Source organism: Prionailurus bengalensis, chromosome D2, assembly GCF_016509475.1.
Source record: "Prionailurus bengalensis isolate Pbe53 chromosome D2, Fcat_Pben_1.1_paternal_pri, whole genome shotgun sequence".
NCBI classification, from domain to species: Eukaryota; Metazoa; Chordata; class Mammalia; order Carnivora; family Felidae; genus Prionailurus; species Prionailurus bengalensis.
Window position 1 is genome coordinate 85556629 of NC_057351.1, and position 26335 is coordinate 85582963.

Genomic DNA, 26335 nt, shown 5'->3' on the forward strand with positions numbered 1-26335 from the left:
CACTCCTGACCTGGGGGTGGGGGCTGAGGCCAGCACAGCAGGACGTGTGACCCCTACTCTGGGCCTGCCCCTTCCTCCTCAGCTGACGGACGGCAAGGACCTGACCGGGGGGGAGGCAGCAGCCAGGGGAGCAGGGGTCCACCGAGGTCTTCCAGAACCACTCAGGCTCAGCCCTGCCGCTGGCCTCTCCATCTGAGGTTAAACGCTGCCCCGTACGTCCGGCTGCACGCCGAAGGGGTCAGGTCACACTTCACGCTGACAACGCGGGTGCAGTCACGTGGGATCTTGTGGCCAGGCAGCCGGCCTCTCTCGGGGCAAGCAGCCAGTCAGCTGGCTTTCCAGTGGACGGGACAGATGGCAGGAGGGCCGCTGGCTTGTGCGAACCTCAGGGGTTGCCGGGGGTTCCGTCTCTGTCCCGGCTCCGCGTCCCGAGGCCCGCACCGCCGGCCGCCTCCCCCAGCCCGCCGTCTCTCCGGGTGCTGTTGGGCGAGGGTATGCCACCAGACCCGCCACACGAGCCACTTTCCCGGCATCTTAGACGGCGGGGTCCCGGCGCTCCCAGAGCCACGGCCGCGCCTTCTCCAGGGAGGTCCCCATCTCTGCACGGGTCAGGGGGCTCCTTCCGTGGGGGCTTCTCTGAGCCCTGGGGGTCACGTCTGCTCCTGTGGCTGTCGTCTGTGCGTTCTTTGGCGGTCACCCGGACCCACCAGCCTCATTACCCGAATGCCTTTATATGTGATAACTCTTTCCATTAAATTTCTCTGTTCAGTTTACAAAGTGGTTTCTACTCCAGATTGGACCCTTACCGGAAGGTCTGCCTCCTGGCCCCTGCCCCGATGCCCAACCCCACTGGCTGCTGCCTGAACCCAAGTGATGGCCCCAGAACCCAGATCTAACCCAGAAGCTAGCCTCACAACACTGGTGCTGAGACCAGGGCTTACCCCAAAGAAGAGAGAAACCCGCCCAATTACGTCCTAATACGCGTGGCAGAGAGCCGTGTTCACTGCACTGAAGAGGGACCGGGGAGGCGAGGAGGAGGTGTCGCTGTGCCCTGGGGCAGTGGCAGCGTATCTGAAGAGAGGCCCCGTAAGCCGCGAAATAAACAGGCAACAATTTAGAGAACGCGGTTAATTAGCTGGCTGGGTTTTAGCCACCATCGCTCCACCCAGAGCGGGCAGGTTGAAAGGCAGGATTTTTGTTTGTGCTCACTCAGCCCTTGTGTGCGTTCACAAACACTGTTAGGAATCTTTCAAAACAGACTGTCTTCAGTTGAAACACTGTTTTGCCGCTGGAGATCGCAGTGGAAATCTTACCACCAAAACACACTGGTTTAAAATATTTATTAATTAAAAAAAATTTAAAATTCTTTTTATACAAAGATGATGAGAAAAATCTCATGCAAACTGGGCATACAATAAAAATAACTCAACTATTCGTATGATGATTTTGTACAAAATAATCCCATTTTGAGTAGGACCCCCGACAGACGTCGCGGCCGCCCTGTCTGGGGCCCGGCGCCCCCTCGGACTGCTGCGGGGGTCCGGGGTCCACGTGTGGAGGCGCTCAGGGTCGTCGCTATGACTGGTGATGATGATGCTATTGCTACTACTCGGGACACCGGACGGACACCCAGCACTCGGAAGGAGCCCCCGTGCCACGGGGCTCAGAACCCAGGGAACACACAAAGGTTTGGAGAAAAGTTTCAGGTACTCAGATCAACTCATGAAAACACCTTGAGAGGGATATAGATATTTCTGCTGAGCTACAAACCTGCGGTGGGTTTATGATTTGTATATATTACAAGTACTCTGCGTAATTAAACAATTAAGGGAGCGACCTACCATGGCAATTAGAAACGCATCAGACTCGGAACGCCGTACAAAAGAGAGCTTCAATATGAAACAGTAATCCTCCGAGAAGTGCGCGCAGCCCCGCGCGGCACCCTCCGCTCCGCACCTGTCCCACTGCGCCTCTCACACGTTCATCTCATCTTCCGCAGCCGGAGTCGGTTTTCCTTGTCCCGTTTCTTAAGAATAAGTATGAATTGGTTGAAAAAATGCTCCTGGTCCTTCTTTCTTTGAACAAGACGAAACCTCTGGTCCCGGCCGTACTTCTCCGCAAACTCCTTAAACGTGGTTCTGAAAAACAGGAACTTTCCTGAGACCTGTCTGCCCGGGAGCGGTTTCCGCACCTCCTGACCCCCGCAGGCTGGCATCACCTCCAGAGGTGGACAGCCGCTACCGCCCGATCTAGCTGTCCTCGGGCCACAGGGAGAGGACATGGGGAAGGTCGGGGACAGGGGCGGCACTTGGGGCAGGTCGGGGGACAGGGGTGGGATCTGGGGCAGGTCAGGGGACAGGAGCAGGGTTTGGGGCAGGAAATGGGCATCCCACACCTGCCCCAGCTACTCCCGTGCTGGGTGCCACTCCCCGCGGGGGCCCTTGGGATCCTGACCCCACTGAATACCCGCATGGCTACCTCTCCCCAGCCTCTGGAGATGAGCCCAGACTCTCCGGCTTCTTCAGCCTCCCTCACTCGGAGCTCTCAACTGCCACCTACGTCCACCACTGCTTTGGCCACACGGGTCCCCTCCTGTCCCCTCTTAGGATGTCCTGGCTGCCACAGGCCACTCAGGCAGCCCCTCTGCCTGGCACGCTGTCCCTTACGTCTGCTCTCGTCACTGGCAGCCGGGCTCCGCGTGTCTTTTTTGAGGAAACTCACCCTACAGACGGGGTCCCTCGCAGCCCTTGTCAACAACAGCCACAACCGTGGTAAGCCCAACTGTGCCATCTACTCCTCCCCGCCCCCCGCTCCACCGGAGGTTCTGCGATCCGTGTTGTTTCCCGCCAAAGGTCCCGGACGCCTGGCGGCAGTGGCCGGCGTGTGGAAGAACCCAAGGTCAACTGAATGGGCCGGGGAGTCCGACGCAGGGTCTGGGCGGCTCAAAGGGCAAGTGGGTAAGCCCCTTGCAGGGACAAATGGCACCTTCGCGAGCACCGGTCCCCACAGCCTCCCCCTCCCAGGCCCGAGCTGGCAGCCGGGAACAGGCCCGCGGGGCTACGGGAGCTCGGTCCGGGGATCCAAAGTCCTCCCGCTTCTCCTTGTGGAGGACTTCATACTCCGCTGCAGACATTTCACTCTTGTATCAAAGGATTATAATGTAACAGGAGGGCTGCACTGACATGGCTGTCAGGCGCCCGGACACATCCCCACCCGCCACCAGCGTCCCTCTTCCTGGTCCAGCCCCACAGCCTCCTGGGTCACGCTCCGGGGTTGTGCCTGCTCATGCGCGTCTCAGAAAGAAAGCGCTTCTCTCTGCTGCCCTCCTTCCTTCTTCCCTCTTCCTCCTTCTCTGGACTGAAAGTGTACATCCCCCAGGATCCTAGGTGGACCTCCCGGCATCCCCCCAGTGCTAGTGTTGGGGGGGGGGGTCAAGGCCTTTGGGAGGTGACTAGGTCACAAAGGGCTCACCAGACGCTGAGCCAGAGCACTGATCTCGGACTTCCAGCCTCTAGAACTGTGAGGAATATCCGTTGCTTGAGGCCCCTGGTTTGTGTTCCTGGGAACAGGAGCCCAAATGGACTAAAGGACTAAGGCCCTTGTCTCATCCTTCCTTCCTTCCAAGACGAGAATCACAGGGACTTGCTACTCTCTTCCCTTGTCTGGATAGCAGCCTGCATATCTTCCATTCAGAGGCTGAGCACAGATCTTGTCTACAAGGTCCTGCTCGGGGCACTTCTGAAAAGAAGTGTCCCTGAGAAGAGAGGGAGAATTACAAATCTGTGGCCCCCCAGCCATGCCGTGGGGCATCCTGGCTTCTGCTGGGCCTTCCAGTGGGCCGGGGGGAGCCCCTGAGTCACGGGCACAGCACCCCCTTTGCCCTCTGGCAGCTGGGGACACAGCCCACCTGCACCTAAAGGAGGCAGACAGTGTGGCCTTGGGAAGAAGCACAGAGTGCAGACCCCACAGCCTGAGCGGCAGACCGAGGGGAGGACCCCCGTGGCCCCTCGCCCCATCTCAGGACCCCCAGAGCCGGGCAGGACTGGGAGCTGGCTCTGGCCGTCCCCGTGGCTGTGGTGACAGGGCCAGAGCACAGTGTAACTGGCGGAGCTGCTGAACCCCGAGAGGCTGCTTCTAGGGTGCTCAGATGGCCTGTGCTTAGCTCACCCGGCCACCCGTGTGCAGCGACTTGAACTGCATGTATTCTCTTAGGAAACCTATGGAACAGTGAGGGGAGAAGGTGAAGTGGTCCGTAAAGTCTTGACGATGTTGCAGAATCAGCCATTTTGACATAAAAATGGCTTAATAATCATAAAAGTACGTAAGCACGGTGCACATTTTTAACATAGCAGGCAGTTTAATTTACCTTTAAAGAAGAAGTAAGTTTAACTTTCTGATTTCTATCAGTGGTTTTCCTTCTGTGTGTGTGTGTGTGTGTGTGTGTGCGTGTGTGAGAGAGAGAGAGAGAGAGAGAGATCTTTCTCCTAATTGCCAGATGCGTTGTGAGTATTTTCTCCTTTGTCTTCAGGACAGGAAGGGGAATGTGTTGACTTCCTGTTAACATTTTACCAATGGACAGATTGAGAATATTTGGTGATGATGGTGATGATGGTGATGATGGTGATGATGGTGATGAGAGGCATCTCTGTCACCAAGCTTCTTCTACCTGCCAGGTGCTATGTTCGCTTCCGCGTCTGCACCACCCAGGGAGTCTGCTGTAGCCGTACTGCCCACAGATGATGCCGGAAGCTCAGAAAGGTGCAGTGCCTCACTCCACTGCAGGGCTGAGGAGGGGTGGGGGGGCTGTGCCCCGAGGCAGGGGCTGCACACCAACTCCTCTCTCCTAGGGTCACCACGTGGGGACACAGAGATGCCAGTGTTCTCATCTCTAACCACAGGAAATCACAATTTACAAACGTTTAGATGAACATTTGCTCTTCTAGATTAGCCTTTTGTGATGGGGGTAATTCACGCTGCATTTTTCCCCATTCGGCAAACATCCGTCCTTTAAATACTTGGAGAGGCTTTATAAGGACCATACAACCAACATCCAATTATTGACCAGGTGAACTAAATAATTATCAATCAAAACATGGGAGCCTATGTCTTCACAGAAAGCAAACATCAATGTTTTTTTTTTTTTAAAAAAATAATGTTGTATTTATGCATTATTACTAAAATGCCGAAGTGCCCGCATTATTAAAAATAATAACGCATAAACGTCCATTCAGATGTATCTCAACCCCAAATAAAAATAAACTGAAGTCAATTTTTTTGGCTTATAAAAGTTATAGTCCTATATTTCTAAAAGTAGTACAATGTTCATTACTTCTTAAATATCAGCCAATTTTAGGGGTGCCTGGGTGGCCAGTTAAAGCGTCTGACTCTTGATTTTGGCTCAGGTCATGATCTCACAGCTTATGAGTTTGCACTAACAGCATGGAGCCTGCTTGGGATTCTCTGTCTCCTCTCTCTCTGCCCCTCCCCCTGCTTGCATTCTCTCTCTCTCTCTCTCTCTCTCTCATAAATAAATAAACACTTTTACACAGAAGCCAATTTTAAAAAAGACTTACGTTCATGCATTCTTCTAAGTTCTAACATCCAGTTTCCTATTGGTTTATTTCACGGGAACAGTGCCAGGTTATTTTAGGTGACTTTGGCAGCAAATTTACTTGGCTCATTTGCCCTGGTGTGTGTCCCCTCTCTTTCCACCCTGGCCGACTGGGAAGACGTCCACAACCAACGGTGAGGTTTATTTTACTGCCGCTGTTCGGGCTCTGTATGCCTAGTCTCCGAGTTCGTGTTCCGTGCGCTTACTTTCTGATCCCTAGATTCGAGGTTAGCCCTCATCTTGAGTGCTGACCTACTGACTAGTTATTTACGTCATGGAGTCAGGGTGGCCACGCTGGAAAACCAGGCAGGGCAGCAAAATGGAAGGGTGTGGGGAGCAGAGAGAACCGTGAGCCGCGCAGGCAGGCGGCGCTGGTGGCTTAGTCACCGACAACTTCACCATTACGCTTGTGAGGTCTCCGCGATGGTAGGTTACACGATTTAACCAGAACAGACTTTAAAAGCCCTCTTACAGTCATTGGTAAGTCTCCCGCCCCGAAGTCACCCGGCATTTCTGTCTCCATACCTGGGTGACACCTTAGATTCCTCCAGAAGTTTCTTGAATTCTTCTTTGGCGAGCAGCAATTTGTTTTTCTTCTCCTTATATTCTTCTTTTATCCTTGTCTTGACAAACTGTTCGAATATCTTGAAACACACACATACACACACAGAAAAGTATTACAGGTTGCATATCAGAAATGAAATCTTGTGCCTCAAACACAACACAAAAGAACAGCGAGCATCTGTGGTTAAGCCTTTCTTTTCCATAAGATGGAAGGCACAGCCCCTCCGGGAGGGGCTCTCCTGAACCAAGCGTCTACATAATTAAGCCTGGATTCCCAAGAGAATCTCGGGGTCAAACGCTGAATCAGCCCCACTTGGGGGCGGGGGTGGGTCCTGTTTCTTGTTTCAGAATTCCGTGAGCAGCTTCTGGGGTCACGCGCTGTCTGGCTGACCTTCACATTGCTGCCGGTCGTCCCAGGAACACATGAGGTTTTGTCATTTGTTCTAGTCAATTCCTACAGTTGACACAATTGGTATCTGAGCCTCCAAATGTGATTTTAACTCGGGAAAAGAAAGTCAACCCAGCATCTCTGATCCCCCAGCCTCTAGTCTCTAAGAAGACCACTTGTGGTCTGGGCATCAGGGCGGGGGCGTCACGCAGACACGGCAAGCCTCTCCTGGGGGCGTCACGGAGCCTCTGGGTGGTCAGACCCAAAGCGAAGACCTGACCCTCAGACATTGCGTGATACCCAGTTGGACAAGAAGTGGGTTTTAAGCAGGAAAACCCCGTCCCCTAGCCTGAAGGATACGAGTATCGTCTGGTGGGCAGGTGCATCATGGCCCCGGGACCCTCTCCCTTGCGAGCTGACAGTCCACACAGTGACGCGACACCGAGGACCCTCTCTGCAGCCGTCAGTCCGTCAATGGATGGGGGCAGCGCATCGTTGTGGCATGAGGTGCCATTTGCAAACCAGAGCCCGAAGGAGGTAGGGACAGCTGCTTCATTCCTAATGCTATCCGAGCCTCAAGAGCATTAAAAAGAAAATACCGGAGATGACTTGAGAGTGTCCGCACACATGAATAAAAAGATCAATACAATTTTCACGTGTGGCCCTGGAAGGCCTATAAACAGCAACTCTGTCCCAACCGGACCCAAGGCCACTGCCGACATTAGACTTTGACCCGAGCGCTCTGGGGGTCTCCCGCACTCCTGCCCCCGAGGGGGAGGCGGGGAAGACGCGGCCAATGCAGGAGGCTCTCTCGGCTTGGACGGGGATTTCACACTGCCTTTCAGTGGCCACTCGCCTTACGGGATTATAAACACCCAATGCTCCCCTGTCCTGAAGACTCTGCACGGAAAGGAAACATTCAGGAGCAGGACTTGCATGGAGAAGGTTATATATTGAAGTAGGACTATATCGGCTTATCTCACCTTCAAGGCAAGTGGTGTGCAACCTCGCCGGCTCTTAGAACTTAAACTAATAAAACAGGTGAAGGAAGGGTTATTGTCCACATAAAAGGGGGGGGCTCCGTCATCAGAGCTTCCGCTCTACTAATTTTAAGTCTGGACAGAACCCTGCCTGGCCGCGGGAGACCCGTTTCTCCTACCGCTGAGCGCCCACCCATGGAACCCGAGTTCTCGCCTCTCCCTCCGCCCTGTCGCTCTCTTTACGCCGCTATGATTTAACGTAGCGGCGTCTTTCTCCCCGCTTTGACAAATTACACCAGCTCCACTCAAAGTGGGGCACGACTTTTTAAAAGAGAGACCACGGGCCATTGTCCCGCTATGGCGTGTCCTCCCATAACGAAAAGGAAACACTATCTGTTACCGTGGAAACAGGTCTGACGAGCGTGGCCCGACCCCTCGTCTCTGTTTGGGCTCAGTCGCTTCTCCTTTGCAGCCCCCTGGGGAGGACGGGCCATTGGCGGTTTGCCCACCGTGATCTCTAGTTTCCCCATAGAAACACCATGTGACAGCGGGGCCGGTACAGGTTCTAGCCGGCTGCTTGCCATCAACGGTGGGGGTGGGGGTGGGGGGTCCTGTGAGGAGCACTGGGGTTTCGGGTGGCCTAGATATTGCCTCCTTCTCCGGCACGGCTCCAGCCCCAGTACTCATAGGAGCTGCGGCTTCCCCCGTGTCGCGGGTGGTTTCTGATCCCAGGGCTCTCTGGTGCTGCTCTGTGTCGACAGCCAGCGAGGCCCAGTTCCCGCTCTTCCTCCCGGGGCCTCCGGGGCCACGCTGCAGGCTGGTGACCCTGAAGTTTCCTCTGTCTGATGGCGTCCCCCAAACAGCGCACTCCGGCCTGATCTGTCTGCACAGCGCACATCCAGGTGTGGGGGCCCGGACATCCCAGCCCAGGTGGCCACAGCTGCACCTGCTACCATGGGTGGGGGGGGGACGCGCAGCCCCGTGGTGCTCACACGCGCGTCTCGTGCAGGACGCCCCCAGAGCAGTTCAGCAGCACACCGAGCGTCGCGTGCTCCCATCACGTGCGGGGGGGCGGGGGGTAAGCGTAAGATCCTGGGGGGGGGGGGTGGGCGGCGGGCTTCCTCAGCTTCCTTCAAAGGGGCTAACGGTCTCTAAAAACACCCCTGAACTGGCAACGATGGTGCTGACCACGCCATCAGCGAAAGCACGGTCCGCAGATGGCCAGCGTGCGGGTCTTCACCAAGTAAGGCATTCTTCACAAAAATAAGCGGACTACGAGTGCTCACAGCCGAGTAGTCTGACCGTTCGCTCTTTAACATCGCACAGAAGAGCGAAATATTACTGATGATTACAGTCTACAGTTTTCTTCGGCTGTGTGCACACGTGTGTGTGCGTGCGTAATCTAAACTCCTCTGACTCTATTGTAACTTTTTTTTTTTTTTTTGAGCCATTTAGCTAACACGTTTCACACGTTTTCAGATGTTTCCTTCTGGAAAATACAAGCCAGCTGCAATGCAACAGAAAGGTCATTAATTCTAAATTCCTCAAAGGTCTAAGTTCCGTGTTCCAGTGTGGCCGACCCAGCACCATCCCAAGCCCCGGCGTGTGCCAGCGGGGCCCTGCCATCGGCGGGACGGGCAGGGGTCCGCAAGCCCGAGGCTCCGCCCGCTCGGTGTTTCACTGATCGTGCCGGCGTGTGCTTGAGGAAACTTCAGGACCCACGACAGAGCTGGAAATGGGGTTGCCCTTTCTGTCCTCTGGGCCCCGGGCTCTGCTGTCTGACAGCACGCGGGCCGTGGTGACAGAGGCCACGTCCGAAACAGCTCTCCGGCCCTCTCTGTTTCCAGCGGCCGATCCGATGACCCACTTTCCATGTGCGTCATTTCACACTCAGAAGAACGCAGACAGAAGAGGCAGGACTGGAGCAGGAACCAGAGACCCCAGAGACCTCCAGGGCACCCCGGACCCCGGCCGGGCTGTGCATCAGGGCCCAGTCCCTCAGCCGGCAGTCAGCCCCACCCGTCCCTCTGTCCGTCCGCTTCGTCTTGGAAGCCGTATCGACAACCAGCCAGCGCAGACCGGCCAGGCTAACGTGTCCTCCAGGCGAGCTGCCTCTCGCCCACCTCTGCCCTTTCTGGGGACCTGCCCTCTGGACCTGCCACCCCTTCCCTCATACACCCTCTTACTGTTTTTCCGGGACCCTCCTCTCGTTCAATGTCATCGTGTAAGAGCTTAATTGAGTCTTAGCACAGCTATCTGGGGTGCGGTCAGTGTTCCCAGCACGTGCATTTTCATCTGTCCTGTGGGGTCACCCCCGGATGGTCTGCTAAGACACTGAGGGGGGATGACCGTCCTCCGCACCGGTAACCACTGCTGTGCACAAGCTCACACGCGAGACCACCGGGTCTACCCCTTCCCCTCTGACAAAATGAACGCGACAGGCGCCTGCGTGTCACGAGCGTCAGGAGGAGTGTCCTGCTCGCGCTGTGTCTCCAGAGCCCGCCAGCCCGCCACCACGTTACCTGCTTCCGCTCCTCAGAGTTTAGCAGGAGGTAACGCGGATCAAACACGATTTTGTGTAATTCTTTCTCCCAGGTAGAAAACGCTGACACCTGAAGAAAGATATTCAACAGAGTTGTTTTTAGCATCCAGCACAGAGCCCGAGGTCACGCTGAAATCATCGATGGGGGCAAAGAGCATCGGGGTGCCGTGGGCTCAGCGACGCAGCCTCGCATGAGAGCGCTAGGCACGCCAACGTTCCAGGAAATCAGCACCTAGAGCTCTGGGAAATTAAATTCTATACTCATGTCGCTATTTCTTCCCTGGGTTTCTTCCAAGGCCACGTGCCGCTGACCTGAAGCGCCCATTCTATCTGTGCAGCTGGAACGCCATTCTGGAACGTCACATCTTGAAATCAGAAATAAGGGTAAAAACTTTCAGAACCCCGCAGACCATGACAGAGGGCGATTGCTTATAGTCTGCACTTTGCAACAATTTTAGTTGATTTGTAGTCAACATTTAAATCTTTTTAGGTAGGCCATGTTTTTAGAAACAAACCATGTTACAATAGTTTTAGATTTACAGAAAAGTTAACAAGAATATTACAGAGTGACCACATATCTTACTCAGCTTCCCATACTGTGAACATCCTACATCAGTATGGATGCCAGATTGGTCTACACGGTTGTTAACAAAAGTCCACATTTAAGACTTCTTTAGTTTTGGGGGCACCCGGGTGGCTCAGTCGGTTAGGCATCCGAGTCTGGCTCAGGTCATGATCTCGTGGTTCGTGGGTTCGAGCCCCGCATCAGGCTCTGTGCGGACAGCTCGGAGCCTGGAGCCTGCTTCGGATTCTGTGTCTCCCTCTCTCTCTGCCCCTCCCCTGCTCACACACTCTCTCTCTCTCTCTCTTAAAGATGAATAAATATTAAAAAAAAAAAATAACAAAGAAAAAAAGACTTCCTTAGTTTTGACCCAGTTTTCTTTTTCTGCCTAGGATCCCACCCAGGACAGCACGGGACAGTGTCATGTGAGTTTCTCCGACTTCCCTTGTTATTCTGGCCTTGACGGTTTTGCTGGTCAGGAGTGTTGTAAGATGGCCTCTATTAGGATTATCTTTTAGATAATTAGATGATTAGACCAGGGTTCTGGGTTTTGGGGAAAAGCACAGAACAAGGTGCTGTCTTCATCCATCACATCACAGTACTTCCTGTCACGGTGACTGACGACACTCGGTGTGGACCCAGACCACTGGGCTGAGGCTGTGCTCACCAGCTCTGTCCTGCACACACTCACTCTCTGTCCCCTTCCCGCTGTGCTTTCTGGGGGGGAAGTCACTGTGTGCAGCCCCTCCTCGGGTTATGTTCCACCTCTTGGCGGGGGGGTATCCCAATACGAGCTATTTGGAACTCTCAAGGGGATATTTACCGATTCCCCCACATTTACTTATTTATCGCATCATTTATTTGTACCATTACAGGCTCATGGGTATTTCTAACCTGGGTTATAACCCAATATCATCCAGACGCTTTGTTTTTGCCCACATTCTTCCAGCTTTGGCCGCTGAGAGGTTTTCCGACTGGCTCCAGCGTGCCCCCCTTTGGCGTACCCCATCAGCGTTTTGGGGGGCCCTTCCTTATCTTCTGGAACTTCAAGGTGCCCTGGCCTCATCTTGTGTCTCTCCTGCCCCAGCCCTAGAGTCAGACGATTCTCCAAGAATCACGGTTCCTTTTGCTGGAGAACAAATCAGAAACCGTGACCTGGTTCTCCGCCGTGGGACACGGAGCTTCTAGCTTCTCCCCGCTGACAGAGCAAGGAAACGTTTAAGTCATGTACACAATAATTTATCCACTTAAAAGCATGGACTAGGGATTGACTACGCCCTAGGCCCCACGCTGCGTGCTGAGGACTCAGAGAAAGTCAAGGTCCTGACATCAGAGAGCCCATGGCCTGGGGCAAGGCAGACAAGTAAGCTAATGATCCCTTGCGAGGCATCTGTGTCGTATGAGGGACACTCCCCGACACTGAGAGGCCACGGCGAAGGGACATCCCCATCCCCAGGGATCAGTTTCCAGAACACTGACTATTCTGGAACATGGACGCTCCTCAGGCTCCCGAAGGGCCGGGGGGTCCAGGAGGGGCTGTCTGGGGTGCAAAGGCGTGTTCGTGAGCTGGGGGTATGTGACAACGGCAGAGCACGCTGGGGGGCAGGGAGGGGTCGGGGAGAGGCGGGATAGTCCCAGGCTAACGCAGGACCTGCACTTGACCTGGGGAGCTACGGCGGGCAGTCACACGTGATGCGCATTTGAGGGAGGCTACTCCGGCCCAACGGGCGGGGAATGAACCCTGGGCCCAGAGGAGACAGCAAGCTAACGGTGGCTTTACAAAAACAAAACCCATTCACCCTCTCACCTCTGAGCACATTGACGTGTTGATGGTAGAGACACTATTTTAATAAACAGGTGCTTTACTTGGTACACCACAACGTGTGGGGTTTTTTTTAATCGACGCTTTCTACCTTTACTAACAAAAGTCAAAACCCCTTGTTAATATTCATGAGCTCCGTTACTGGGCGGGATGACCCAGGCTCCACCCGGGGACTTCTTCCAAGGAGAACATGGTAAAGTGTGGACACGCCCCAGGGATTGGGGGCAGGGTTCCCGGGGAAGCATCCAGGCAGAGCGATCCCATCATTCCTTGGCTCCCGACCACAGCACCGTTAGGGCAGCTGTGGAGAGAAACTGTGGGCCGCCTCGGCTCAGCCCAGGCACACAGGCTCCTGTCCACCTGCTAGGGACCGGTCTCTCAGCTCGCTAGGGAGGGCAGAGGATGTCACAGAATCGGTGTCATGTAACTAACTCTACCAGGATTATGAGAATTTGGGGGATCCTAGACGTATAATAAAATCATTAAAAAAAATTAATGGTATATGGTTGCCTCCAAAGGAATTTGCAATCTGTTAAGAGGAGATAAGCCGCGTCTACAATGACTGTAATTCACAGTGACAGAACAGGTGTTGTCACATTACCTGAGAGCCATGCTAACAGGTGCTGCCCAAGTTCAGAGAATGGCGGCCGTGGTTGCGAGAGGGACAACCAGGTGTGGGACCCAGGGCTGGGGATCAGAGCAGATGGGACGGATGGATGGCCATGTTGGAACATTCGCCACCTGCGGGGGCACAGCCTTGTCTGTGAGACCCAGCTGTTCCCAGAGGACCCCGGATCATTGCCGTTAGGATCGATACAAGAATCGCTGCAGACACAGCCTGATCTCACTAGGCCTGTGCCTCCCACGTCCCCAAGGTCACGTCTAGGTAAGTTCATTCTATGGGGCCGGGAAGGAGGTCTCCCCACTCTTGCTGGGTGCCAGCAGGAGCCATTCTCAGCCCCAAGGCCACCCCACCCTATGCCAAGTGGCTGGCTTCTCTAACACCCACAGGAGAGTCTGTACGAGCCCCAGGCTTACGTTACATCATGTAATGTCCGTCCGGGTTGGCCCACCGCCCTATTCACGGGCCTGCCCAGTCTCAAACGAGGGGGTTACTCCGGGGGTGCACCCGGGGGTGGGGACCTTGGGGCTGCCTCAGGATCCTGCCCACCCGGCGGGCCCAGGACTGACTCCAGCACACGACTGTTTCTCTCTTATGTCCAGCCCATACTTCCCGACACTTTGGCACTTCCCCGAGATTTCGTCTTTGAACAGTGGAATTTTTCAGCAGTTTTAAACCCTCGCGTGCAGAGTCCTGCCATCCCTCTGCAGCCGGGCGGTGTTCTGTGCCGATTCGGTCTCCCCCACGGGGCCATGTTCCGTGATCCGCGATCAGCTCCTGACCATCAGCAACAGTGATCCAGGCACGTCTGAGAGCCTGGGTGTGCCGGCCACCGGGAGACTCTGCCGCCAGCCTCTCCTGAGCCCCGCGCACGTTCCATTTCATCCACGCTGGGGTGTCATCGCCGGCCAGCGTCGTGGGCACGTGCTGGACGGGTCACTGACTGCTGGGCCACGGCCCTGCCTTCTTTCCGCACAGTTCCGCACAGGAACTCCTGGAGTTCCTCGGGCATGCGCCCTCCCCGTCGTCTCTAGGTCCTGACTTGCTGTTGGTTCCCTGGCGTCTACGCTGCCGAGGACACTACTGGCAGACGCAGCTGTAAGATGGCCTGCGGACAGGCCTTGACCTCCGGGCGGGGACCAGAGGTGCCACATGGCTGGCTGGGGGGGGGGGGGTGTCCCTGTGTGGCACGTCTGCACCAACAGACGTCGCTGCTGGGAGCGGCAGGGGGAGGACGATGAGAGGCAGGGGAGACGCTGGCACCATGGCCGCAGGAGCCGGGCCCTCTTCCAGCCGCTGTCAGCGTGCTCCCCGCGAAGACAACCTCGCTGGGAAAACCCCCGAGTGTTTTGCAGGAACCAGCTGCAAATGGAGGCTGGTCACTGCAGTGCCTGGAGACGGTGGTCTGGTCCCCAAACTGCTCCCCGTCCTCCAGCGCTCTTTTCCCTGGACCCCAGCACCCACCCTCCCGAGGGCTCCGTTTCTTGAGATCCGACTGGCCAGCCATTCGTTCAGCCAGGGCCCCCGTGGCGGCTTCTTGGTCAGCCAAGCTCTGAGCTGCTCCCGTGCAGGGCCCATCTTCCCTGAGCGAGGGACCTCCTCGGCCCCCTCCACCTGCTGGGCACAGGAGAGACCCACCCTCTATCAGAAGCCCCCTGAAGGTGACCAAGGTCTTGTGCACGAGGAAGAAAAATCGCCGATGAGATTGTTTCTGACCTCAGCCCCAGCGTCACTAAAGCCTCTGAAACCGGAGGAAAAGGGTCTCGCATTGCGTTCCGGCAGGAACACCAAGTGATATGCCAGCAAGAGCCTCCCGGGAGGCCGTCACAACCGGAAAGGCCCCCGCAGGCAGGACGCCGCGAAGGAAGCAGGCAGATGCTGCTTTTATCTTCAAAGCCAAAGGCCATTTCACGAGCTTGTCACTCACTGGATCACACACAAGACCAGGGACCCTAAAGACCACAGAAAATGAAGGAAGGCTGGAAACGGAGGGCTCGTGCCCGGCCCCGAACTTGAGGGTCAGTTGGCAGGACGGCGGGCTCCGGGGCACATTGGGGGGTGGCAGGGCCACCGGGGCTCCCCTCTCATGCCCTGTGGGGCAGACGATGAGCCTGTGAACAGGTGATGTGACTGAGTCGCCTGTCCGTCCATAGCACCACCCCCCTGCACTGTCCTGTCACCTCCTGAGGGCTCTGTCGGGGTGCCCTGGCTGTTGGCTGGGCTCAGGAACACGGAGCTGGGTGGTCTCAGGGTCTCGGGGGCAATTTCCATCTCAAACACAAAACGCACTTATTTCAGAAGCCAACGGTTTTGCCCAAATTTGATTCTCAAACACGTCGTGTTTACTCTTTCCTTCCTCTGCGTTCCTAAACGTGATAATGGAGCCTGGAGAGTGGACGGTCCATCCGTAGGGTGGCTTTTCCCTCTGGTTTCCACGGCCTCCACGCCCCGCAGAAGGGCATCTGTCACAAGCACCTCCCAGCTCTGTGACAAGGACACTGGCCTCTGAGACACGGGCCGCACCTGCTTGGCCAGTCGACTCTTGTCTTAGGCTTCTGCCTGCACACGGTGTCTTGGTGCCGAGAGGTGAGTGAGGCTCCTGTATAACGTCTCCTCTCATGTCACGTGAAAAACCAAAGAAAAGAGAAACAGGAGAGCGAGACCCCTCACAGGCGTATGGCCTGTTCTCGCAGCTGCTAAGCAGTGGGCTGGGCTGGGCCCCGGGGACCGGCCGTGCTCCCCGGCCCCTGGCAGGGCCCATCGCTGGTCCCCTGAGCTCAGGCAAGTTCCCCAAAGTGTCCATCGGGGGCAGCAGAAGGTATCTGTCACCAGATGGAGGGAGGCGGGGAGCAGGTGCAGGGGTCTCCCAGGCACCCCAAGACCACTGGGTGCAGGTGGATGTAGTGTTTGCCTAGCCACACCGGAGGCCCAGTGGCCCCCGGAGAAGGGTCAAGAACCTCCCTCCGGCCTGAGCCCACTGACCTCTGCCTCCAGGACCAGAGGCTGGAGACGCGACCCCTTGTTTAGTCTGTGTCTGCGTGGGGTGTGCCTGCCAGTCTGTCCATGCCACTCAGGAGCCCCCAGCCCCAGCTCAGCTCCCCACCCAGTCCGCCCACGGCTCCCCTCCCAGGACTGGTTCCTCCTGAGCACCGCAGTGCCCCCCCCCCCCCACCGCCAGCCATCTCCCACAAACCCGGGTGGCACCAGGTCTATGCGGATGAGTTCTGGTTCCGAGAATCTGCATAGCTGCCCTCCACCCCTGTTCCCGTCCTCCCTCTTCCCTCCTCTCCCGCTGCGTCCCACAGGCTCAGGCTGATACCGAATACAGTGTTCTCTGTAATTAGCACTTACACCATTACCCTCTTTACCCAATTTCCTGGAACGCATGGCTGTGTCTTCCGGAGCTCCTGACAATTAAAGGCAGCGTGAGAGGCCGGAAGGACAGGCGTGCTCCCGGCTCGGCTCGTCCTTGGTGGGGAGGCACGGGCACCCCTGTAGGCCGCCGGGATGAGGCCTGGGTACAGGCGGTGTGTTTGGGGGGCAGCCGCAGGCATGCTGGGAGGAGAAAAGCCAAGGACGCCGCACAAATGAGCAGGTGACCACGGCGGGCTCCAGGGCCGGTCCCACCGGCAACCTCGGAAGACTCACGTGGAACAGGCCCACGGCTGCCTGGGATTTGTCCCGCGTAGGACGGGGACGTGGGGGTTACGTCCAGGTTGAAAATCATCCACGGAGATGTCCGATCTCTAAACCTAGACATGGGAGCGGTCCACACGAGCCCAGGTGAGCCAGGTGAGCTACAGGTGGGTCCAGAGGTGAGCAAGGGGTCTGCCCGCTTCCCCTGAACTCTGGGCACTTCGACTCCCGCCCTCACCTCCCAGTGCTCATGGGGCTTTAGCAACTTCAGCTTCTTTCTTCTGTTCTGACAGATAAACAGAATTTTGTGCCATGGTTGCACAACATCCTCCGCCGATTTGATTTACGTTTGCGGGTTGTTTTCACCTTAGCGACGGGCGGAATCCTGCTCCGGCAGTGAGAGGGGTGGTCCGCCTCCCTCCCCAAGGGCATCTTCATGATTAGAACAGGGTCTCATCGCTAACCACACGTATCTGAAGATCCGGATTGCCAAAGGCCACGGCCGTCAGTCCCGGAAAGAGGAGCCACAGCACAGGAGGGAGACAAGACATAAACCCCAGGCAAAGAGCTATAGTATTCAGAAAACGGTATTTACGTTTCTTACTATTCAGTGCTGCTGGGGCTGCTGGGAAACGCCGTGTCAGGAACTCTCAGACGTGGCCACCAAACTACTCTTCCCAGAGCAATTCGGTTTATCGACCACATGTTCGCAGCCCGTAGGAAACAATTCCGCACACAAAGTCCATATGATCATCAGAGTATTATTTGACACAGCAGATTTGGAGAATATAAGAAATGAATGAAAATTCAGGATTTCTGAATTGACAACGAATTGAATATTATGACCTCATCCAAGTGTTTTCCAAAGGATTATATGAATGCTTTTTAAAAATGCTGGAAAGGGGTGCCTGGGGGGCTCCGTCAGTTAAGCATCTGACTTCGGCTCAGGTCATGATCACACGCACGGTCCGTGAGTTCAAGCCCCGTGTCGGGCTCTGTGCGGACGGCTCAGAGCCTGGAGGCTGCTTCGGATTCTGTGTCTCCCTCTCTCTCTGCCCCTCCCCTACTCATGCTCTGTCTGTCTGCCTGTCTCTCTCTCTCAAAAATGAATAAACATTTAAAAAATTGTTAATGCTTGGGGCACCTGGGTGGCTCAGTCGGTTGAGTGTCCGACTTCGGCTCAGGTCATGATCTCACGTTTCAGGAGTTCGAGCCCCACGTTGGGCTCTGTGCTGACGGCTCAGAGCCTGGATCCTGCTTCGGATTCTGTGTCTCCCTCTCTCTCTGCCCCTTCCCCGCTCATGCTCTCTCAAAAATGAATAAACGTTAAAAATTTTTTTTTTTTAATTTTAATGCTTAAAAAGGAAAAACAGTACACAAATTTATAAGTAGGTTCAACCTCATAAAATCAACTACATCAGAATGTTTGGTTGAACCATGTTCAACTACAGGCCAATCCTGGTTATGTTCTAAGACAAAAATACTTATTATTGATATTTTTAAATCTAGTTTTAGAAACAAAAGACTGGAAAGAAATGTATCTCAATGAAAATAATGATCTCTTAGGACAGACAGGACTTGGGGTGAATTAGATATTCTTTTTTGCAAACTTTCTTTCCATGCACATGTCACTGTGCAGCAGGACTGTGTGTTATTAGTGGTGTGACGTGTGCCCTGTGGGGTCCGCGGACTTGCCACAGGTCCACGAGGAGCAGACACCGCAGGTGTCCGGGCTGGGACTCACACAGGTACCTGAGACGCGTCGCCTCCAGGGCCGTCTCGCCTACGTCGGCCGCTGGTCATGAGGATGACGGAGCCCTCCCGCGTGCGTCCGGAGGCAACGCCATGTGCGTGTCTGAGAGAAGGGCCGCCAGACACGGCTCACGGGGAGGGAAGCAAGGTGGCGCTTCCTGCTGCCGGGAGAAGGCCTCCCCCGCCGCCCTGTTAGCCAGAAGGCACCCGGTACTGTTACTTTACAGCAACCTTGTACGACAGCCTCATGGTGGACGGCCGACCCAGTGCAGAGAGAGACCGGCATGGCCCGTGGGTGTGAACGCGTGGTCTGTGAGTTTCTCTAACAGACTCGGATCCCAACTCCACGGAGCTCAGCTCCACAGTCAGCCACCATGCCAGCCAGTCTCCCTGAGGCCACTCACCGCTGGGAAGCTGGCCGAGGGTCACCCACAGAGGGACCCCAGAGAGCACAGCAGGTCAGGGCCGTGGGGTCCCTAAGGTAGGATCTGGGACTCTCCAAAGGCCCTTGGAAAGCCATACTTTTTTTTTTTTTAATGTTTATTCATCAAATTCAACTGAAGCAGGCTCCAGGCTCCCAGCTGTTGACACAGAGCCCGATGCAGGGCTCGAACTCACCAGCTGTGAGATCATGACCCGAGCCGAAGTCGGATACTTAACCCCAGCGTCCTAATGGCTAGGTGCCCCAGCCGTACCCACTTCTAAGGGATACTTTGCAGGAGGAAGATGTTCTCAATAAAATGTTTCTAATACATTTGCCTGAATAGGAGGGATCACATTAATAATCTGCTATTCGACGAGACCTGCCCCTTCACAGGCTGAAGTGTTTTTTTTTTTCTTTTTTTTTAAGGCTCTACTGTGCTTTATACAGTAAAGCAAAACAAAAATAAAACCTTCCTTGAGCCGTCAGATACATACTACAAACACGCAAAGCCACAGGCCCTTCCCCAATCTGTGATCCCCACAGAAAAACCCCAAACATGCCCTTGTTAAACTACGAGAAACCCACAGGACCTAGCTCCATCGTTCCATAAGTACATGAATTTCTGGACTGAAGCATTGTACAAATGCAATAAAAAACATTATTAATCACTCAGTCCATGAAAAAAGTGACCTTTCTGTGCCTCATTTTCAAGCAACAGGAAATCTTATGGGCTTAGCTATCAAATTCTCTTGAGCACTGAGTAACTTATAAAATATGCTGGCATATTTTATAAAGTCAAAAAGCCATAAATGGTGGCATTGCTTTATGACATCAGCAGTAAATTCAGATTAATCTTTTCTATTCATGAGCTGCGTGTGGGATTCTTGCAAAATCCTCCTAAGACAGGGGTTCAGGCTTCGCCCAGGTCTCTTCTTTCCAGGGAAAACTCAGAACTCCGGGTGGGTACTCGGCATTTCTGTGTTGTTTTGCTGATTCGCATCTACCCGACCTACACAAGGTTCTCACGCAGAAGAATCTACGAATCAAAGGCCGAAAGGAATCACCCACCTCGGTGAGGCAAGAGCGTAGTGAAAATCTCATTAGTAAAGCTGCTCGACCACAGCCATTGGGATAAATTCAAGAAACTGCACAGCCCTGGCCTGCCGGCAGGCTTAGCAAACACAGGTAGGTGTCTCAGGCAGCCCTGGGCTCTCCCGGGGGTCGGTCTGATGCTGTGCTGGTGAGGCCGGGCTGGTTGGCTTCCCAAACAAAGAGGGGGACATGCAGACGAGATAAAATAAGTTCCTGCCTCCATTTCTCAAAGGCTCCTAATGCCATCACGTCTCAGGGAAGAGGGGTCACGTCTCCTGCTGGCTGGGTCAACAGGAACAGACTGGCCAGGTCGATCCAGACACTAAGAATTACATATATTTCTGTGCGTGACAAGGGCAGACAGCCACCCCCGTGTTGATCAATGCCTAATGAGACTAGAGACAAACCTCAGGAGTGTCCACGCCTATGGCTCTCCAGAGCAGAAGCAGCCCATTCTGGCGATTCTGTCGGGGGAGGAGTATGCTTTATCACTTCTCCCGAGTGATGCCGAGACCTGTCCTGCAGACGCCTGGTGGCCATGCGCGTGGAGAGAACAGAACGGGGAATGACAGGTGCTTCGGAGATAAGCCCCTTCATCACGGGCTCGGCGGGCGGGCTCCAGGACCAGCGGGTCAGGGGGCACGTGTGGCGACATCACAGCCCAGTCCCAGATAGCGTCCACATGGACACTGAGGGGAATCTCGAGAGGTCGTTGAGCGCCTGCTGCACACCAGGCCCTGGGGACCCAAGGGAGCATCAGGCAGTCCCGACCCCGCAGGAGCTGAGGCCTCTCACAGCAGCTTGGACAATGTGGAAGGGGCACAGGAGTCATGTGGCATCCTGTGTTAGCCAGGGGACGGGCGGCAGGGCAGGGGACCTGAGGCGAGAGTGGAAGGCAGGCAGGGCATGGGAGAGACGGGGCAGGGTGGTGACACTGGGCCGTGAGGCCAGCCGGACCGTCACAACCCGAGCAGCCCCAAGGGTGGCGGTGACGGCATAAACACGCTGTTGGCAGCTTCCGGGACCCCCCGGGAAGAAGGGGAAGCAGCCCGCAGGCCCACGTCCCCAGCGGGCCCAGCTGAGCGGAGTGCAGGACGAGGCCGAGAGCAGCACGAGGCCCCAGTGAGGGCTGTCCCGGCTCAGCGGGTCTCTCCCTGTCCCGTCGGGAGATACGCAGCCGCCCGGGCCGGGAGCAGGGGGCCCACTGCTCCCCGGGCCATTGCACACGGCAGGATTTGTTCCCCAAAGGGTCTCAACGTCTTGAAAAAATTGTTTGCGGGGGGAGGCAGGAACTGACGTCCTTTTGAAGATAAAATTTCAGCCCAACACATGCAGGTTCGAACATCGTGTCTGTTCAAGTAACCCATCGTCATCAGCGCACACAGGCCGGCCCCCACGGGCCTGTGCCCCCGGCCCCCCTCCCGGCACGGCCGTGTCACCTCGCATCCGTGCCAGTTTGGGCTTCGCACACCCCACCGCGGTTTTGACTTCATGAGGCGACTTCTCCCTCCAGGCCCTCACGGCCAAGGGCTGTATTTCATTTGTAAGTGAATGACAAGACCGATGAAGTGATGCAGATGTTAAAACCCATGGTTGGAAGGAAGAGAGGCCCCCGCTGTGGACCGCCTCCCTCCTACCTGTAACACTTAAAGCTGACACACCCCAGTCGCCCTGCATCGCCAGGGCCTCATGCCAGCCTCACTCTGGGGAGCCCTGCTCGACCTCCTGCTCCGGGGGAGGTGGGGTCTCCCGACACCCGGCCTCAAGGGCCCGCGGCACCTGCCGTTGGGAGGGGCCGGCCCAGGAGGCGGCCTGGGCACAGCGATCGGCCAGGGAGGGAATCTGCTCCCTGTGCCAGGCCTCCCAAGGCCACCAGAGTGTCCGTGACCGTCACCACCACACAGGGCCCCCGGTACCGCGTTCAGCCTCATTCTGTGAACAAGCCCAAGTGGGCTATTAGAGCTGATTCATTTTATACCTGAGAGCCAAAGCTGGAAATAAAAGTCACCGGAAGGAGATCTGGTTCTAAACTGTTTCTCTCTTGAATTCAAAACAAGGTTCACAAGTCCACTATAATGAAGACATCCTCATTTCACTGAAAATAGTTGAACGGATCCACAGGTGTGACAGTCCCGGCTTGTCCAAGTTAGAACAGGGGACGCCCCCTGGGGGGCACGGACCCCGAGACCTGGCCGGGCTCCAGCAGGAAGCTCCCCAACACGGGTGCTGTCCGTACACGACGCCAGCCAGTGCCCGTCCCCCATCCGCCTCTCCGGGGCCGGCACGAGCCGGGGGGGGGGGGGGGGGGGGAGGGGGCCGGGCGGCCACCGCGCCCTCCAGACCAGAAGCAGGGGCCCCTCTTCGTGTCGCTTCAGCCTCAGCCCGACGCCCTGCACTCAGTGCGGGAGGAAAAGCGTCCCTGGGGCTGCGGGGGTGGTCGCTCGGTGGCTGGCGTCCGAGGGGAGCCGTGACCTGCGTTCGGGACCCTCCCCCTCGCTCCAGGTGCACGTCTCCGAAGCGGTTCCTTACCCCTCGCTCCAGGAGCATATCTCGGAAGTGGGTCACCCGCTCCTCCAGCGGCAGCAGGATCTGGGGAGGCGGCGTCTTGGTGTCCTGGTCCACTCCTTCTGCCTCCTCTGGCCCAGGACTCGCGTGGCCTTCTGTCCTTTAGGGCACGAGACACAGACAGTCAGCCGTGCCCTCGGAGACCCACCTGCCCACCCCTAAAAGTCCCCCAGGAAACTCTTTAAGAAGCAGACACTCGGAGAACCTTTCAAAGCCTGGTGCAGGCAGCCCAGCAAAGGTGGCGATTTTCGCTCTGGGGCGAAGACTGCTTTGTTGCGTTTGGGGCAGAGCTGAGGCTGAGACCCTGACCCCAGGGGCGCCGGCAGGGAGTGAAGGCGGCGGTGGGTGCGTGCGAGGGCCCACGAGGTGGGAGGAAGCCCAGAGTCACCGTTTCACTGCCTAGACCCGGCCGTCAGAGGAGGTGAAGAAGCCTTTCCATCTGACAAACCACGGGAGCCCACACCCGGCTCTCTTCCTGGTGTTTGGGTTTGTTTCGTTTCAGGGAAGACCTTCCTTTTGGACAAATGCAGGAAGACAATTACCGGAGACCAACCCGTCGTCACCCTGCGTACAGAAAACGCCGTCCCGGGGTCTAGCCCGGCAGGGAGGTTTCAGTGACAACAGGGGGAACTCGACCCCCACCCCAGGCAGTCTGCGCAGCGATCGGTGCAGAGTGGGACCCGCAAGCCCTGGAGCCGTTCCCTCCCTCCGGTTCCCCCCGGCCCACAGCCACCGCCCAGACGCAGCAGGCACAAGCCAGGGCCCGGCGGGCACCAGGGGATCCAACAGGCCGCCTTTACCAGGCTGGCGGCCGAGAGGAAGGGAAGAGCCCACTCTCGCGAAGCACCAACCTGGCACCCGCCTTCTGTCGCACGCCCGGCCGCTCGATGGTGCTCTCGGGTCCACAACTCATTCCAGCAGCATTTGGGAACCTGCTTCCCAAACACCTGGGCATTCGTTGCTGCAAGATGTTCGGGGAACAGCAGACATGGCTCTCTCGCGATGCCCCTCTCACCCTCTGCTCCCCGACGGGAACAAGCCCGTCCAGCCGCCGCGCCTGCCCCGCCTCACAGCCTGGGCTCTGCCCTGAGGCATGTTCTCCCCCTGCCCCGGCCTGGAGAGCCACGCGCTCTGACCCCCCCGGAACCCTCTGCTGGGCCTCCTTCTGGCCCACCCTGCCCCACGCTTCCCCACGGTCAGGTCCCACGGCCAGTGACTCCCGCAAGGACCGGTGCAAATCCATTGTGTCCCGAGACCCCCTGGTTCAGAGAACCTTCACTTCTGATGCGCTTTGGTCGGGTCAGACCAGCAACTGTAAAGAGAAGTCCCCTGGGAGGCGCCTGGACTCAGCACCTCCTGCGGGCCCGCCAGCACCTACGTGGAGACGTCAGAGCAGAGGATGTGCCCCTCAAGAGCACGGCACGTCCCTGCTTCTTTGCAAACCCAGCCTTACCCTGGGAGTTAGTCAGTGAGAGTCACTTACGCCAGATACAGGGAGGGGCTTCCTGACACAGGTGTGGCATGGTGCCCCCCCCCAAGGGGACACCCAGCGGTGCCTGGAGACATTGGTGGTTATCACCGCCGGGGAGGCGCTGCTGGCACCTGGAGATGTCGAGGCCGGACGCGCTGCTAAATGCCCTGCCTCACACAGGACAGATGCCCGCGAGGGCTTGTCCGGCAAACCTCCACCATCCACGCATTTGGGGAGGGAGGGGGCAGGCCCACTGAAGGTCATACCATCACTTAGTGGCCGGGACCAAGGTGGTCCCTGCCTCCTGACACCTGCTTTTTCCATCACTGTCTATCCAAGATACCGCGGAAATCCGTTAGTGACCGGCTCCAGGATGTGCCGAGAATATACAACGTTCTATGTCTAACACTCACCAGGGTTGCGCTATGCCTTAATCCAACCTAATACAAAATGTGCGAAGGGAAAAAAAAGAAAAAACATTGGCTCGGCCCATTAGGGAATCTTATTTATAGACCAACTATTTCAGGAGAACTTACATTCTTTGCTGCTTATGTGATTATGTGGAATTTCAAGAAAAGAAAATTACCAGTGGATTTGCAATCGTATCATAATCCAAAGGGTATAATTAGGAGTTCTTTGTAATAAATTTTCATTAGTTAAAAATAGAAGTGTGGAAACAAGACACGTGTTGTAACTTGAAGTGAGATTAATAGGAACGTTGCAAGCCCAGCAATGATCACATTTTACCGCTCACTCAACACAATACTCTGTTCAGAGGTGCTGGGTGCCTTCCATATTGTGAAGCTATCGGTTCAATTGGAATTGGTCAAAAGTAATGCAAACTTGCTAAATATATTTTTAATAGTCTCACGGCTGAATGAGGGTCGTACCTTTACCAAAAAGCAAATTCTAGTACTTGGGATACAACTAGCTTCAGGCCGAATCACCAGGGACGAGAGGCAGAAACCCCAAGGACACGGTAATCGGTGCCCACAGGTCCTGCTGGCCGGGTGGGTGGGAAAGGCCTCTCATCCGGAAAGAGTTTTGCCGCATGGCAGACCCCTCGCCAGGTCGACACCCTGCTTTGGGAAATCTTCCAGGTCAAGTGCATAGGTTGAGAAGGGCCTGGTCCTGCCCAGCCTTTCCCGCAGAGCAGGGGTCCCCAAGTCTGGGCCGCGGTGCTGGGGTCCCTTCACTCTGAGGGGCAGCTCCCCGGCTCCTGGCTCCCTCTGCCCTCTGACTGCTACTGAGCTTGTCCAGCCGAACCGCTAATGGCCTGCGTACGTGAGCACGAGCGACGTCCACCCGGCCGCCAAGTCTGTAGCGACAGGGTTTGCCGACCTCGCCCACGTGCGCAGGGCAGCAGGCTATTTGGTAAAACTCGCCAGACGCGTGCTCCGTGCAACCAGATTCTAGACGCGGCACGTCTGGTCACCGTTTCCTTTTTGTGGATGACGACCTCTAATGAGCTCATCTGAGGCTGAGGGAGCTCAGGCCGCGGGACTTTGCACATCTGCTGTGTGCCCAGAGGCCTCAGACTCGCAGACGTGCCTCTCTCCGGGAGAGGAGGGGAAGGGGCCCAGAGGCGGCACCGTCGCCGCAGCAGGTGCGCGCTGGGGGGCATGGTGCTCCGCACGTCTGAGGCGCCCGCCGTTGACCCCAGTGTCCAGTCGCCAGTGTGCCATCATCCTGCCACCCCACGGGGAAGCTCACGTGGGGCCGGACACATCAAAGGCCAAACCTCGGTCCGCACCGACGGACTGAGGTCCGCACACCCCAGAGTCCTCGTGTGGGGCGATGACAGTGCTCACCTCACCGAGCTGTGAGGATTCGTGAGATAACCTGCGAACCCCTCCGAGCACCCGCCCACCTCCCCTCTCCCCTCCCCCCCCCCCCCCTTCTAACACCATCACGCGAGAGGCCGTGCACAAATAGACGGCATTCACCGTAACGCTGCCCCGACGGCAGCACCGGAGCGGGAGGGAGGTGAAGGCCGACGCCCGGTTCCGGAGAAGAAGCCACACGTGGACGTGCAGAATTCAACGTGCTTCTGAGCCTCCGTGGGGACAGCTCGTTGCAAACTCTTGGGCGAATAATGGAAGTTCTCTGGACCTCGTTTTGGTAAAACCAGGCGGTTTGGACAAGACGATCTTGACACGCCTCAAAGCACCTCCATCCTGTGATGCAAACGGGATCCTGCTCGCTTAGTCCTGGTGAAATAGTCCAGCATCTGGATTCTTCCATAGATTAGCTCTGCCTCCTGGTTTTGACTATAAACTTGGTAAGAGGCCTCCCGCATCTTCA

At 56.3% G+C, this 26335-nt stretch overlaps 1 protein-coding gene across 1 annotated transcript in view; it reads right to left on the bottom strand.

The window, feature by feature from the left end:
• Positions 1–1325: 1325 nt before the first annotated feature.
• Positions 1326–26335, bottom strand: part of TCERG1L (transcription elongation regulator 1 like) — a 194124-nt gene continuing 169114 nt past the window's right edge. Inside the window, exons 9-12 of the mRNA XM_043597899.1 lie at positions 22525–22660; positions 10066–10155; positions 6137–6255; positions 1326–2138 (exon numbers count right to left, since the gene is read on the bottom strand). Of these exons, the coding sequence (XP_043453834.1) occupies positions 1982–2138; positions 6137–6255; positions 10066–10155; positions 22525–22660 (502 nt within the window). The 3' untranslated portion in view covers positions 1326–1981. The remainder of the gene's footprint in view (positions 2139–6136; positions 6256–10065; positions 10156–22524; positions 22661–26335) is intronic.